The 17,670-nt window shown below is 45.9% G+C and overlaps 1 protein-coding gene across 1 annotated transcript in view; it reads left to right on the top strand.

The window, feature by feature from the left end:
* Positions 1–17,670, top strand: part of LOC139423119 (polypeptide N-acetylgalactosaminyltransferase 10-like) — a 136,720-nt gene that overhangs the window by 53,381 nt on the left and 65,669 nt on the right. Inside the window, exon 4 of the mRNA XM_071174787.1 lies at positions 6,441–6,607. Coding sequence (XP_071030888.1) covers positions 6,441–6,607 — 167 coding nt within the window. The remainder of the gene's footprint in view (positions 1–6,440; positions 6,608–17,670) is intronic.

Raw genomic sequence — 17,670 nt, 5'->3', positions numbered from 1 at the left:
ACCTGTACTGACCTCGCCTTCTGGATGATAGTTGGGTGAACAGGCAGTGGCTCGGGTGGTTGTTGTCCTTGATGATCTTTATGGCCTTCCTGTGACGTCGGGTGGTGCAGGTGTCCTGGAGGGCAGGGAGTTAGCCCCCGGTGATGCGTTGTGCAGACCTCACTACCCTCTGGAGAGCCTTACGGTTGTTGGCGGAGCAGTTGCCGTACCAGGCGGTGATACAGCCCGACAGGATGTTCTCGATTGTGCATCTGTAGAAGTTTGTGAGTGCTTTTGGTGACAAGCCGAATTTCTTCAGCCTCCTGAGGTTGAAGAGGCGCTGCTGCGCCTTCTTCACGATGCTGTCTGTGTGGGTGGACCAATTCAGTTTGTCTGTGATGTGTATGCCGAGGAACTTAACTTACTACCCTCTCCACTACTGTTCCATCGATGTGGATAGGGGGGTGTTCCCTCTGCTGTTTCCTGAAGTCCACAATCATCTCCTTAGTTTTGTTGACGTTGAGTGTGAGATTTTCCTGACACCACACTCCGAGGGCCCTCACCTCCTCCCTGTAGGCCGTCTCGTCGTTGTTGGTAATCAAGCCTACCACTGTTGTGTCGTCCGCAAACTTGATGATTGAGTTGGAGGCGTGCGTGGCCACACAGTCGTGGGTGAACAGGGAGCACAGGAGAGGGTTCAGAACGCACCCTTGTGGGTCCCCAGTGTTGAGGATCAGCGGGGTGGAGATGTTGTTGCCTACCCTCACCACCTGGGGGCGGCCCGTCAGGAAGTCCAGTACCCAGTTGCACAGGGCGGGGTCGAGACCCATGGTCTCGAGCTTGATGACGAGCTTGGAGGGCACTATGGTGTTAAATGCCGAGCTGTAGTCGATGAACAGCATTCTCACATAGGTATTCCTCTTGTCCAGATGGGTTAGGGCAGTGTGCAGTGTGGTTGAGATTGCATCGTCTGTGGACCTATTTGGGCGGTAAGCAAATTGGAGTGGGTCTAGGGTGTCAGGTAGGGTGGAGGTGATATGGTCCTTGACTAGTCTCTCAAAGCACTTCATGATGACGGATGTGAGTGCTACGGGCGGTAGTCGTTTAGCTCAGTTACCTTAGCTTTCTTGGGAACAGGAACAATGGTGGCCCTCTTGAAGCATGTGGGAACAACAGACTGGGATAGGGATTGATTGAATATGTCCGTAAACACACCAGCCAGCTGGTCTGCGCATGCTCTGAGGGCGCGGCTGGGGATGCCGTCTGGGCCTGCAGCCTTGCGAGGGTTGACACGTTTAAATGTTTTCCTCACGTCGGCTGCAGTGAAGGAGAGTCCGCATGTTTTAGTTGCGGGCCGTGTCAGTGGCACTGTATTGTCCTCAAAGCGGGCAAAAAAGTTATTTAGTCTGCCTGGGAGCAAGACATCCAGGTCCGTGACGGGGCTGGTTTTCTTTTTGTAATCCGTGATTGACTGTAGACCCTGCCACATACCTCTTGTGTCTGAGCCGTTGAATTTCTACTTTGTCTCTATACTGACGCTTAGCTTGTTTGATTGCCTTGCGGAGGGAATAGTTACACTGTTTGTATTCGGTCATGTTTCCGGTCACCTTGCCCTGATTAAAAGCAGTGGTTCGGGCTTTCAGTTTCACGCGAATGTTGCCATCAATCCACGGTTTCTGGTTTGGGAATGTTTTAATCGTTGCTATGGGAACGACATCTTATGTCTAAAGACTGACACCTTATGGAAGCCACAGAAAAAGGAATCTGGTTGATATCCCTTTAAATGAAGGACAGGCACGCATAGGAACACAGAAGTTTCAAAATAAGAGGCCCTTCCTGATTGGATTATCCTCAGGCTTTTGCCTGCAATATCAGTTCTGTTATACTCGCAGACAATATGTTTACAGTTTTGGAAACTTCCGAGTTTTCTTTCCTAAACTGTCAATCATATGCATATTCTAGCATCTGGTCATGAGAAATAGGCCGTTTACTTTGGGAACGTTATTTTTCCAAACATAAAAATAAAGCAAATCTACCGATTATTCTGCTAACACATCTCTTGTGCTACACGCACATCACAGCAGCCTGGATCATTGCTACTCTCTTCCAGGGTGGCTACATGGCACTCCCCGCCCTCCCTTCGGCAAACCGGATCACACCTCCATTCTGATCCTCCCCACCTATAGGCAGAAACTTAAAACAGGAATCACCTGTGGTTCAACGTTGGTCTGATCAATTGAACTGGGAAATGTTCTGGTCTCCTCTGAGAATAGAATTGACATACACGGACTCATTGACTGGGTTCATCAGGAAGTGCATAGAAGATGGTCCCACAGTGATGATTTAGAACTTATCCAAACCAAAAGCTGTGGATAGATGGCAGCATTCGCGCAAAACTGGAAGTGCGAACGATTAGGAACATGGACGTGTACAAACAGACCAGCTATGCCTTACTTCCGTAATGCAATCTGAGGCAAAACAACAATACAGGGACAAAGTGGAGTCGAAATTCAACGGCTCAGATACGAGACATGTGGCAGGGACTCCAGACAATCACAGATTATTAAGCCAGCCATGTTGTGGACACAAGACGCCTCACTACTGAAAAAAGTATAAACATATTTTACGCCTGCTTCATGGAAAATAACATCAAGCCGCTGACATAGGCCCCTGACGCTCACCAGGAACTGTGTGCTCTCGTTCTCCGTGGCCGACGTGAGGGATGTAATTTAAGCATGTTAACCATAGCAAGGCTTCTGGCCCAGACAGCATTCCAAGCCGCGTCCTCAGAGCATGTGCAGACCAGCTGGCTGGAGTGTTTACCTACATATTCAATCTCTCCATATCCCAGTCTGTTGTCCCCACTTGCTTCAAGATTTCCACTATTGTTCCTGTACCTAAGATAGCAATGGTAACTAAATGACTCGCCCCCGACTTTTGTCGTCAGGAAGTGATTTGAGAGGATGGTTAAGGACCATATCACATCCACATTACTCGACACCCTAGACCCCCTCAATTCGCATACCGCCCCAACAGATCCATGAATGATGCAATTGCCATTACACTACCCTATACCACCTGGACGAGAAATACCTATGTCAGAATGCTGTTCATTGACTACAGATAAGCCTTCAACACCATAGTGCCCTTCAAGCTCATCCCCTTTGAGCTCGGGGCCCTGGGTGTGAACCCCTCCCTGTGCAACCCTGTCCTGGACTTCATGACGGGCCGACCCCAAGTTGTGAAGGTAGGCAAAAACACATGCTCAGCCTCGTGCGTGAACAGGGAATACAGGACGTCTCCAATTCAATCGTCAAGTTTTCTGACACAGTCGTGGTAGGCCTGATTACCAACAACAATGAGCCTACAGGGAGGAGGTGAGAGCCCTAACTGAGTGGTGCCAGAAAAGTAACCTCTCCCTCAACGTCAAAAAAACGAAGGAGCTAATTGTGGACCTCAGGAGAGCGCACGTCCACATCGACTGGGCCGCAGTGGAGAGGGTCAAAAGCTTAAAGTTCCTCGGCGTGCACATCACTGAACACCTGAAAGGGTCCCTTCAGACAAACAGTGTGGCGAAGAAGACCCAAACACACCTCTTCAATTGCAGGAGGCTAAAGAAATTCTGCTAGGCCCCTAAGACCCTCTGACTTCTACAGATGCACAATTGAGCGCATCCTGTCGGGCTGTATCAATGCCTGGTACGGCAATTGCAACGTCCACAACCACAGGGCTCTCCAGAGGTTGGTACAGTCAGCTCAGTGCATCACCGGGGGCACACTGCCTGTCCTCAAGGATATCTACAGCACCCGGTGTCACAGGAAGGCCAAGAAGATCATCAAGGACCTCAGCCACCCAAGCCATGGCCTGTTTACCCCGCTACCATCTAGAAGGCAAAGATGGTACAGGTGCATCAAAAGTTGGGACCAAAAGACAGATACTGTTTATCTCCAGGCCATCAATGTTAAACAGTCACCACTTGTACTCTTGTACCCCCAGTACCATGCCCTGAACCTTAGTCACTGTTACTAGCAGGCTACCACCCGGTACTCGATCCTGCACCTTAAATTCTGCTGCCTTATGTACATAGTCATTGAACACCGGTCACTTTTTAATAATGTTGCATGAATGGTTTTACACACTTTATGTAAATATAAAATGGTGCCGGAAGAAATGGCAGCAGTTTTATGGGTGCCCAACCAATTGTGCCGGGATTCTTCCGATGGCGTTTAGGAGTACACCACATCAGTCACTGGCTTTATCAATAAGTGCATTGAGGACGTCGTCCCCACAGTGACTGTACCTACATACCCCAACCAGAAGCCATGGATTACAGGCAACATTCGCATTGAGCTAAAGGGTAGAGCTGCTGCTTTCAAGGTGCGGGACTCTAACCCGGGAGCTTACAAGAAATCCTGCTATGCCCTACGACGAACCATCAAACAGGCAAAGTGTCAATACAGGTCTAAGATTGAATCATACTACACCGGCTCCGATGCTCGTCTTATGTGGCAGGGCTTACAAACTATTGCAGACTACAAAGGGAAGCACAGCCGCGAGCTGCCCAGTGACACGAGCCTACCAGACGAGCTAAATCATTTCTATGCTCACTTTGAGGCAAGCAACACTGAGACATGCATGAGGGCATCAACTGTTCCGGACGACTGTGTGGTCACGCTCTCCGTAGCCTACGTGAGTAAGACCTTTAAACAGGTCAACATACACAAGGCTGCGGGGCCAGACGTGTGCTCCAGGCATGTGCTGACCAACTGGCAGGTGTCTTCACTGACATTTTCAACATGTCCCTGATTGAGTCTGTAATACCAACATGTTTCAAGCAGACCACCATAGTCCCTGTGCCCAAAAGCACTAAGGCAAACTGCCTAAATGACTACAGACCCGTAGCACTCACATCCGTAGCCATGAAGTGCTTTGAAAGGTTGGTAATGGCTCACATCAACACCATTATCCCAGAAACCCTAGACCCATTCCAATTTGCATACCACCCAAACAGATCCACAGATAATGCAACCTTTATTGCACTCCACACTGGCCATTCCCACCTGGACAAAAGGAACACTTATGTGAGAATGCTATTCATTGAATACAGCTCAGCGTTCAACACCATAGTACCCTCAAAGCTCATCACTAAAGCTAAGGATCCTGGGACTAAACAACTCCCTCTGCAACTGGATCCTTGACTTCCTGACAGGCCGCCCCCAGGTGGTGAGGGTAGGTAGCAACACATCTGCCACACTGATCCTCAACGCTGGAGCTCCACAGGGGTGCGTGCTCAGTCCCATCATGTACTCCCTGTTCACCCACAACTGCATGGCCAGGCACCACTCCAACACCATTAACTTTGTAGACGACACAACAGTGGTAGGCCTGATAACCGACAACGTTGAGACAGCCTATAGGGAGGAGGTCAGAGACCTGCCCGGGTGGCGCCAGAATAACAACCTATCCCTCAACGTAACCAAGACTAAGGAGATGGTTGTGGACTACAGGAAAGGGAGGACCGAGCACGCCCCCATTCTCACTGACGGGGCTGTAGTGGAGCAGGTTGAGCGCTTCAACTTCCTTGGTGTCCACATCAACAACAAACTAGAATGGTCCAAACACACCAAGACAGTCGTAAAGAGGGCACGACAAAGCCTATTCCCCCTCAGGAAACCAAATATATTTGGCGTGGGTCCTGAGATCCTCAAAAGGTTCTACAGCTGCAACATCGAGAGCATCCTGGTTGCATCACTGCTTGGTACGGCAATTGCTCGGCCTCGGACCGCAAGGCACTACAGAGGGTAGTGCGTACGGCCCAGTACATCACTGGGGCTAAGCTGCCTGCCATCCAGGACCTCTACACCAGGCGGTGTCAGAGGAAGGCCCTAAAAATTGTCAAAGACGCCAGTCACCCCAGTCATAGACTGTTCTCTCTACTGTTCTCTTTTTACTGTTTTATTTTTTTACTTACCTATTGTTCACCTAATACCTTTTTTGCACTATTGGTTAGAGCCTGTAAGTAAGCATTTCACTGTAAGGTCTACTACACCTGTTGTATTTGATAAATGTGACAAATAAACTTTGATTTGATATACTGAATTCTAGTCCTACTCATCCTAAATAACTACTGCTGTACAGACATTTTCTATTTATATGTCTATACACCAGTATTTATTTATTTATTTAATAACATTGCTCGTTCTGATATAGGTTGTAAATAAATCAATTGTATGTATTGCTGGGTGTTACTGCACTTTTGGAGCTGGGGAAACAAGCATTTCGCTGCATCTGTGATAACATCTGCATATGTGTACGCAACAAATAAACTTTGATTTGATCCTAGATCAGCAATAATAATCTTGAGAAACTATGAACACCAGCTCTACACTGGTCTCTCTCTTCACTTTTTGGTAAATGCTGTTTGTTGTCTTATTTGTTTAGTTGCTTGTTTGTGTGTTTAGCTGTAAACAGAAGCTGTATGCGGTGAAGTTGCCCAACACCAGCATCATCATACCATTCCACAACGAGGGCTGGTCATCCCTGCTCAGGACTGTACACAGCGTGCTCAACCGGTCCCCCCCTGAGCTCATTGCTGAGGTCATACTGGTGGACGACTTCAGCGACAAAGGTACACTGAGACATGCATGGATCCACACACACACACACACACACACACACACACACACACACACACACACACACACACACACAGTGTATACACTGTCCCTCAGTGTATAAGTGACTCATTTGTTTACCAGCATGTTTGCTGAGGGTTGTCCCGCAGTCATTTATTAACAAGGCCTAGACCAAGACTGCATCACTAGAGCCTCTGTCAGCAGCTGAGCTCTTCTCTACCCTTTCCAGCCCCTCTCAGCCCAGCCTTCACCATGCAGTGTTTAATTAATCTTTAATTAGCTCCACCGCCACCCCAGCCTCATTGATGGATGTGTTTTCCATTTCCATCACCTCTTAAAGAATTAATTGTTCAGTTCCGTTAAGTTAGGTGCAAAGACATGGCATGAATTTGGACAAGTCACTGGTCCTTTGAGTTTGTATAAGTCATGTTCTTCATACCTTTACTGCATGTGTGTGTGTGTGTGTGTGTGTGTCACCATTCAAAAGTTTGGGGTCACTTAGAAATGTCCTTGTTTTCGAAAGAAAAACACATTTTTTGTCCATTTTAAAATAACATCAAATTGATCAGAAATACAGTGTAGACATTGTTAATGTTATAAATGACTATTGTAGCTGGGATTGTAGCTGATTTTTAATGGAATATCTACGTAGGAGTACAGAGGTCCATTATCAGCAACCATCACTCCTGTGTTCCAATGGCACGTGTTAGCTAATCCAAGTTTATCATTTTGAAAGGCTAATTGATCATTAGAAAATCCTTTTGGAATTGTGTTAGCACAGCTGAAAACTGTTGTCCTGATTTAAAGAAGCAATAAACGGTCCTTCTTTAGACTAGTTGAGTATCTGTACGCCTACGTAGATATTCCATTATAAATCAGCTGTTTCCAGTTACAATAGTTATTTACAACATTAACAATGTTTACACTGTGTTTCTGATCAATTTGATGTTATATTAATGGACAATAAAACGTGCTTTTCTTTCAAAAACAAACATTTCTAAGTGACCCCGAACTTTTGAACATGGGTGTGTGCGTGGGTATAGGGACAGTTGAGAAAAGATTGGAAAGGTAGGAGGAGGATTCAAACCTATGCCGACTCTGGCATATTAACGTGTGCAGGGGTCAGTTAGCGGCTCTAACCACTAGACCACACAGGCCACAAATTACTGGAAATCTTATACAGATCTTGACTTTAATGTCAGTGAGGGGGAAAATCACCTGTTGTCAGGACTGACTCAGCCGCTGGTTAGATGTGGAAGGATTAAAACCAGCAGTGCTGCTGACTGGACATTGAAGACTAGTGTTTGAGTAGGCCTGTTTAAGAAGAATTCTACAGTCTGTTTGTGTTCCCAAACACGGTTTAATCAGTTTGAACTATGGAGTCAATGCACGACTCTGAACTCTTACATAATGAATCGGAGGTGTATAAATTCTTGCCCACACTTTCTCCCAGAATATGTAATAATGCATTCTGGCTAAATAGAAGAGTGAATATTAATCATGTCTTAGTTATAGGGCTGCAGAATATGTCAGGCCATCGTGTGATCTACACACTGCAGTGCAATGTACAAAGACTGTAAATGGTATAGGTCACATACTATAGACTTTAGCGTGGGGTTGCATAGAGCCTACAGTGCTGCTGAATCACGCACACCGTACTGTATAGCTCCTTCTGACACAGAGCTGTGGACGAGTCATATTTGCTCAGGGAAAATGAACAAATGATTATGCTAATGCTGTCCAGGGTCTGATTGCTATTCGGTCCTCTTTATGAAAAAAAAACAACTTTGGGCTATAATCAATCCAGGTCCTGTGCCAGCCCTGGGTGACTCATTTGCAGCAGTGAGGCCACAACATTCTTTAAACGCCTCCTCCCACCACCAAGTGAAACCACCTAATTTGTTATTTGGTGGTGATTAGCCTTTCCTACTTTCATATATTCTGTGGTCGCTAGGTAGCCTGTGTAATGCAGATTTTATTATTTGGATGAATGCACATTGGGGCTCCCGAGTGGCGCAGCAGTCTTAGGCACTGCATCTCAGTGCTATAGACGTCACTACAGACCCTGATTCAATTCCAGGCTGTATTAGAACCAGCTGTGATTGGGAGTCCAATAGGGCGGTGCACAATTGGCCCAGCGTCGTCCGTGTAAGGGTTTGGCCGGGGTTGGCCGTCATTGTAAATAAGAATTTGTTCTTAACGGACTTGACTAGTTAAAATAATAAAAATGAATGGTTTGGTTACAATTGGCTTTTGCTGGTCATAGGAGATATGGAAAACAATGTAGTACTATTGATGAAACGCATGGTAGGTGTTTGTAATCATTAACTAACCTCTCGGTAGCTATGGTAATTATGCCCTAGTGTACATATCAGTACACAACCAACTGCTGCGACATCTGCAAAATGTTTTCAGGCTTTTGTATCATAAGCAATGTTTGATCATTTGTCTTACCTGTGATCTTCATTTTTGTTTTATTCAACCACTTCATTAAGTCACTGCAAAGTCAGTCTTTTGTTGTTGGGCTTTTCAGTATAACTTCCATTTAGCGTATGTTTTCAGTATCGAACGGTTTCCCTTGCCCCATCACAGCATTTTCATTTTGAGCATAGTGCAGAAAACTAATGAATAAGGGATGCAATGTATATGTTCTGCTGTTCATGTTCCAGACCGAATAAACCATCTGTCTTTCAGTGGATTTAAGGAAATGTAGTATCACAGGATTCATCATGACGATTCATTGCATTTTCACATGACATTTGCAATACCAAATTATTCGTCAGTGCGCGGTAGGTGCATATGGAATTGAAGTACAGTATTTGTCTGAGTGGTTCAAATGAAGAGATTTTTGAACAACATCTAATTTTATTGGTCACATACACATGGTTAGCAGATGTTAATGCAGGTGTAGTGAAATGCTTGTGCTTCTAGTTCCAACAGTGCAGTAATATCTAACAATTCCCATCAACTACTTAATACACACATCTAATAAGTAATCTAACAATTCCCCAACTACCTAATACACACATCTAAAGGGGTGGATGAGAATATGTACATATAAATGTATGGATGAGCGATGGTCGAGCGGCATAGGCAAGGTGCAGTAGATGGTATAAAATACAGTATATACATGTGATATGAGTAATGTAAGATATGTACACATTATTAAAGTGGAATTATTTAGAGACTAGTGATAGGGTCTCAATGTGGGCAGCAACCTCAGAGTTAGTGATTGCTGTTTAGCAGTCTAATGGCCTTGAGATAGAAGCTGTTTCTCAATCTCTCGGTCCCAGCTTTGATGCACCTGTACTGACCTCGCGTTCTGGATGATAGCGGTGTGAACAGGCAGTGGCTCACTTGGTTGTTGTCCTTGATGATTTTGGCCTTCCTCTGACATCGGGTGGTGTAGGTGTCATGGAGGGCAGGTAGTTTGCCCCCGGTGATGTGTTGTGCAGACCGCACCACCCTCTGGAGAGCCTTGCGGTTGAGGGCGGTGCAGTTGCCTTACCAGGCTGTGATACAGCCCAACAGGATGCTCTCGATTTTGCATCTGTAAAAAGTTTGTCAGGATTTTTGGTGACAAGCCAAATTTCTTCAGCCTCCTGAGGTTGAAGAGGCACTGTTACGCCGCCTTCACCACACTGTCTGTGTGGGGGGACCATTTCAGTTTGTCTGTGATGTGTACGCCCAGGAACTTAACACTTCCCACCTTCTCCACTACTGACCCCAATGTGGATAGGGGGGTGCTCCCTTTACTGTTTCCTGAAGTACAGGATCATCTCCTTTGTTTTGTTGACTTTGAGTGAGAGGTTGTTTTCCTGACACCACACTCAGAGTGCACTCACGTCCTCCCTATAGGCTCTCTCGTCGTTGTTGGTGATCAAGCCCACCACTGTTGTGTCGTCTGCAAGCTTGATGATTGAGTTGGAGGTGTGCATGGCCATGCAGTCATGGGTGACAGGAGAGGGCTAAGCACACACCGTTGTGGGGCCCCAGTGTTGAGGGTCATTGACGTGAAGATGTTTCCTACCTTCACCACCTGGTGGCAGCCCGTCAAATTCCAGGACCCAGTTGCACAGGGAGGGGTTGAGACCCAGGGCCTCCAGCTTGATGATGAGCTTGGAGGTTACTATGGTGTTGAATGCTGAGCTGTAGTCAATGAACAGAATTTTTAAATAGGTGTATTTTTGTCCAGATGGCATAGGGCAGTGTGCAGTGCCATGACGATTGTGTCATCTGTGGACCTGTTGGGGCGGTATGCTAACTGACGTGGGTCTCGGGTGGCCGGTAAGGAGGCGGTGATATGATCCTTGACTAGTCTCTCAAAGCACTTCATGATGACAGAAGTAAGCACTACGGGTGGTAGTCATTTAGTTCAGTTATCTTTGCCGCCTTGGGTACAGGAACAATGGTAGCCATCTTGAAGCATATGGGGACAACAGACTGGGATAGGGAGCAATTAAGTATGCACGTAAACACACTAGCCAGCTGGTCTGCGCATGCTCTGAGGTCGCGGCTATGGATGCCGTCTTGGCCAACAGCCTTGTGAGGGTTTTACTCACGTCAGCCACTGAGAAGGATGGGGGGGGGGGGGGCTGTGTCTTCGTTAGTGAGCTGCGACGGTTACACTGTATTATCCTCAAAGTGGGCAAAGAATGTGTTTGTCTGGAAGCGTGATGTCGGTATCTGTGACGTGGCTGTTTTTGTAGTCCGTGATTTCCTGTGGACCCTGCCACATCCGTCTCGTGTCTGAGCTGTTGAATTGCCTGTACTGGCATTTTGCTTGTTTGATTGCGTTGTGGAGTGAATAACTACACTGTTTATATTCAGCCATATCACCAGACCTCTTTCCATGCTTAAATGCGGTGGATCGCACTTTCAGTTTTTCGCAAATGCCTCCATCATCCACAGTTTCTAGTTAGGGTAGGTTTTAATAGTCACAGTGGGTACGACATCTCCAATGCACTTATTTATAAATGCACTCACCAAGTCAGTGTATAGATCAATGTCATTCTCTGAGGCTGACTGGAACATATTCCAGTCCGCGTGATCAAAACAATCTTGGCGCGTGGCTTCCGATTTGTCAGACCAGCGTTGAATGGTTCTCGTCACTGGTACATCCTCGTCACTTGTACCATGGGCCTCCAAGGTACATATCAGCAAGTTGCTATAATCAACAAACCTATTCATTATTTATGGTTTATCTGTTTTTTTTCCTTTTGTGTAAGAGGCCTGTACATCTACTCATTGTGCCTGCTGTAGGAACACAGATATTTCCCCTTCGTTTATCATCATCATCATCTCAGAAGACGCATGCAGAGTACTTTACAGCCAGATTCGTTTTCCTATTCCGTTCAGCATGTACTTAATCTCTCCAATCTCCCTCCCATTACGCTGGTTTTCAGGTGGGGTGTTGTCTCTTTTAAGACGGTGTCTCAGAGAACATGAGAATCACCCTGGGCTCATCAGCTCCAGTTTTAGTCTGTCTCTTTTATAAAAGTCTGCGCTCAGACACTGTGCAATCAGGAACAGATGACAGGCTGTCAGATGGGGCCTCAAACCAGCATTAAAATATGTGGTGCACTAAAGCAATTATCGTCAAAAGCCAAATGACGCACATTGTCAGACAAAGCCAGGTCAACTTTGGATGCTTTTAAGCTGCCTGTTTTTACTCATATGCCAATTGTTGCCTTCGTGGTACATTTACAGTGCATTCAGAAAATATTCAGACACTTGACTTTTTCCACATGTTGTTACGTTATAGCCTTATTCTAAAATTGATTAAATAGTTATTTTTCTTCATCAATCTACACACAATACCCCATAATGACAAAGCAAAAAAAGGTTTTTAGAAATTTGTGCATTTAAAGTAAAATATGGAACTATCACATTCACGTAAGTATTCATATCTTTTACTCAGTACTTTTGTTGATGCACGTTTGGCAGCGATCACAGCCTCGAGTCTTCTCGAAAGTTTTAAGTTCCTCGGCGTAGCAGCGCCTCTTCAACCTCAGGAGGCTGAAGAAATGTGGCTTGTCACCAAAAGAACTCACAAACTTCTACAGATGCACAATTGAGAGCATCCTGTCAGGCTGTATCACCGCCTGGTACGGCAACTGCTCCGCCCACAACTGTAAGGCTCTCCAGAGGGTAGTGAGGTCTGCACAACACATCACTACCTGCCCTCCAGGACACCTACACCACCCGATGTCACAGGAAGGCCATAAAGATCATCAAGGACAACAACCACCCGAGCCACTGCCTGTTCACCCCGCTATCATCCAGAAGGCGAGGTCAGTACAGGTGCATCAAAGCTGAGACTGAAAAACAGCTATCTCAAGGCCATCAGACTGTTAAACAGCCACCACTAACATTGAGTGGCTGCTGCCATACATGTAAAAAATGTATCACTAGCCACTTTAAACAATGCTGCTTAATATAATGTTTACATACCCTACATTACTCATCTCATATGTATATACTGTACTCGATACCATCTACTGCATCTTGCCTATGCCATTCTGTACCATCACTCATTCATATATTTTTATGTACATATTCTTCATCCCTTTACACTTTGTGTGTGTGTATATAAGGTAGTTGTTGTGAAATTGTTAGGTTAGATTACTCGTTGGTTATTACTGCATTGTCGGAACTAGAAGCACAAGCATTTCGCTACACTCCCATTAACATCTGCTAACAATGTGTATGTAACAAATACAATTTGATTAGATTTCATTTGGAGCTCTGCCAGAGTAACCATCGGGTTCTTGGTCACCTCCCTGACCAAGTTCTAGGAAGAGTCTTGGTGGTTCCAAACTAATTCCATTTTAAGAATTGTATTTATTTATTTATTTATTTCACCTTTATTTAACCAGGTAGGCAAGTTGAGAACAAGTTCTCATTTACAATTGCGACCTGGCCAAGATAAAGCAAAGCAGTTCGACACATACAACGACACAGTCCAGAAGGACTGAATGGAGTAAAACAAACATACAGTCAATAATACAGTATAAACAGGTACGATGTGAGCAAATGAGGTGAGATAAGGGAGGTAAAGGCAAAAAAAGGCCATGGTGGCAAAGTAAATACAATATAGCAAGTAAAACACTGGAATGGTAGATTTGCAATGGAAGAATGTGCAAAGTAGAAATAAAAATAATGGGGTGCAAAGGAGCAAAATAAATTAATTAATTAAATACAGTAGGGAAAGGGGTAGTTGTTTGGGCTAAATTATAGGTGGGCTATGTACAGGTGCAGTAATATGTGAGCTGCTCTGACAGTTGGTGCTTAAAGCTAGTGAGGGAGATAAGTGTTTCCAGTTTCAGAGATTTTTGTAGTTCGTTCCAGTCATTGGCAGCAGAGAACTGGAAGGAGAGGCGGCCAAAGAAATAATTGGTTTTGGGGGAGACTAGAGAGATATACCTGCTGGAGCGTGTGCTACAGGTGGGAGATGCTATGGTGACCAGTGAGCTGAGATAAGGGGGGACTTTACCTAGCAGGGTCTTGTAGATGACATGGAGCCAGTGGGTTTGGCGACGAGTATGAAGCGAGGGCCAGCCAACGAGAGCGTACAGGTCGCAATGGTGGGTAGTATATGGGGCTTTGGTGACAAAATGGATTGCACTGTGATAGACTGCATCCAATTTGTTGAGTAGGGTATTGGAGGCTATTTTGTAAATGACATCGCCAAAGTCGAGGATTGGTAGGATGGTCAGTTTTACAAGGGTATGTTTGGCAGCATGAGTGAAGGATGCTTTGTTGCGAAATAGGAAGCCAATTCTAGATTTAACTTTGGATTGGAGATGTTTGATATGGGTCTGGAAGGAGAGTTTACAGTCTAACCAGACACCTAAGTATTTGTAGTTGTCCACATATTCTAAGTCAGAGCCGTCCAGAGTAGTGATGTTGGACAGGCAGCGATCGGTTGAAGAGCATGCATTTAGTTTTACTTGTATTTAAGAGCAATTGGAGGCCACGGAAGGAGAGTTGTATGGCATTGAAGCTTGCCTGGAGGGTTGTTAACTCAGTGTCCAAAGAAGGGCCAGAAGTATACAGAATGGTGTCGTCTGTGTAGAGGTGGATCAGAGACTCACCAGCAGCAAGAGCGACCTCATTGATGTATACAGAGAAGAGAGTCGGTCCAAGAATTGAACCCTGTGGCACCCCCATAGAGACTGCCAGAGGTCCGGACAGCAGACCCTCCGATTTGACACACTGAACTCTATCAGAGAAGTAGTTGGTGAACCAGGCGAGGCAATCATTTGAGAAACCAAGGCTGTCGAGTTTGCCGATGAGGATGTGGTGATTGACAGAGTCGAAAGCCTTGGCCAGATCAATGAATACGGCTGCACAGTAATGTTTCTTATCGGTGGCGGTTAAGATATCATTTAGGACCTTGAGCGTGGCTGAGGTGCACCCATGACCAGCTCTGAAACCAGATTGCATAGCAGAGAAGGTATGGTGAGATTCGAAATGGTCGGTAATCTGTTTGTTGACTTGGCTTTCGAAGACCTTAGAAAGGCATGGTAGGATAGATATAGGTCTGTAGCAGTTTGGGTCAAGAGTGTCCCCCGCTTTGAAGAGGGGGATGACCGCAGCTGCTTTCCAATCTTTGGGAATCTCAGACGACACGAGAGGTTGAACAGGCTAGTAATAGGGGTGGCAACAATTTCGGCAGATCATTTTAGAAAGAAAGGGTCCAGATTGTCTAGCCCGGATGATTTGTAGGGGTCCAGATTTTGCAGCTCATTCAGAACATCAGCTGAACGGATTTGGGAGAAGGAGAAATGGGAAAGGCTTGGGCGAGTTGCTGTGGGGGGTGCAGTGCTGTTGACCGGGGTAGGAGTAGCCAGGTGGAAAGCATGGCCAGCCGTAGAAAAATGCTTATTGAAATTCTCAATTATGGTGGATTTATCAGTGGTGACAGTGTTTCCTATCTTCAGTGCAGTGGGCAGCTGGGAGGAGGTGTTCTTATTCTCCATGGACTTTACAGTGTCCCAGAACTTTTTTGAGTTAGTGTTGCAGGAAGCAAATTTAAGCTTGAAAAGCCAGCCTTGGCTTTTCTAACTGCCTGTGTATAATGGTTTCTAGCTTCCCTGAACAGCTGCATATCACGGGGGCTGTTCGATGCTCATGCATAACGCCATAGGATGTTTTTGTGTTGGTTAAGGGCAGTCAGGTCTGGGGAGAACCAAGGGCTATATCTGTTCCTGGTTCTACATTTCTTGAATGGGGCATGTTTATTTAAGATGGTTAGGAAGGCATTTAAAAAAAATATGCAGGCATCCTCTACTGACGGGATGAGATCAATATCCTTCCAGGATACCCCGGCCAGGTCGATTAGAAAGACCTGCTCGCTGAAGTATTTCAGGGAGCGTTTTACAGTGATGAGTGGAGGTTGTTTGACCGCTGACCCATTACGGATACAGGCAATGAGGCAGTGATCGCTGAGATCTTGGTTGAAAACAGCAGAGGTGTATTTAGAGGGCAAGTTGGTTAGGATGATTACTATGAGGGTGCCTGTGTTTAAGGCTTTGGGGAGGTACCTGGTAGGTTCATTGATAATTTGTGTGAGGTTGAGGGCATCAAGTTTAGATTGTAGGATGGCTGGGGTGTTAAGCATGTTCCAGTTTAGGTCGCCTAGCAGCACAAGCTCTGAAGATAGATGGGGGGCAATCAGTTCACATATGGTGTCCAGAGCACAGCTGGGGGCAGAGGGTGGTCTATAGCAGGCGGCAACGCTGAGAGACTTGTTTTTAGAGAGGTGGATTTTTAAAAGTAGAAGTTCAAATTGTTTGGGTACAGACCTGGATAGTAGGACAGAACTCTGCAGGATATCTTTGCAGTAGATTGCAACACCGCCCCCTTTGGCAGTTATATCTTGTCTGAAAATGTTGTAGTTTGGAATTAAAATGTCCGAATTTTTGGTGGTCTTCCTAAGCCAGGATTCAGACACAGCTAGAACATCCGGGTTGGCAGAGTGTGCTAAAGCAGTGAATAGAACAAACTTAGGGAGGAGGCTTCTAATGTTAACATGCACGAAACCAAGGCTATTACGGTTACAGAAGTCGTCAAAAGAGAGCGCCTGGGGAATAGGAGTGGAGCTAGGCACTGCAGGGCCTGGATTCACCTCTACATCGCCAGAGGAACAGAGTAGGAGTAGAATAAGGGTGCGGCTAAAAGCAATAAGAATTGGTCGTCTGGAACGGAGAGTAAAAGGAGGTTTCTGGGGGCGATAAAATAGCATCAAGGTATAATGTACAGACAAAGGTATGGTAGGATGTGAATACAGTGGAGGTAAACCTAGGTATTGAGTGATGTCTCTAGAAACATCATTGAAACCAGGAGATGTCATTGCATGTGTGGGTGGTGGAACTAATAGGTTGGATAAGGTATAATGAGCAGGCATAGAGGCTCTACAGTGAAATAAGCCAATAAACACTAACCAGAACAGCAATGGACAAGGCATATTGACATTAAGGAGAGGCATGCTTAGTCGAGTGATCAAAAGGGTCCGGTGAGTGGAGGGGTTGGTTGGGGGTCACGGCGATTTAGACAGCTAAATCGGTAGCATAGGATGGGATGGATGTTATTAGCCACCTCTTGCGTTCCGTCAGTAGATTAGTGGGGTTCCGTGTGGTAGAGGGGATTAATCCAAATCACACAACAACAACAAAAATAAAAACAATAGATATAGTTATAGAGGCCCAAGAAGAAAAATAAATAAATAAAAATAAAATAAAAATTGTCCGATTGTCTATTCAGATAGCAGCCGATAAGACAGCCAACGGCTAGCAGGCCGCAGATGGGCGCCCAGGCAACGTCGCGCCGGGGGAGCCAGCCGGACAACTCCCTCGGGTAGACAACGTCGGCAGTCCAGCTGTGAAGGCCCGGTGGGGCTCCGCGTAGGCAGCAAAACGGGTCCGGATAGGTGACTGCAGCCCAGGAGTGATTGATGGAACTCTTCAGCTGGCTAGCTCCGGAACAATTGATGTTAGCTCCGGAATCGACGAAAGCCGATAGTCACACGGATAGCAGCTAGCTAGCTGTGAGA

The sequence above is a fragment of the Oncorhynchus clarkii genome, chromosome 12, assembly GCF_045791955.1.
Source record: "Oncorhynchus clarkii lewisi isolate Uvic-CL-2024 chromosome 12, UVic_Ocla_1.0, whole genome shotgun sequence".
NCBI classification, from domain to species: Eukaryota; Metazoa; Chordata; class Actinopteri; order Salmoniformes; family Salmonidae; genus Oncorhynchus; species Oncorhynchus clarkii.
The sequence above is the reverse complement of the archived record's forward strand: the minus strand, read 5'-3'. Positions and strand labels throughout refer to the sequence as shown.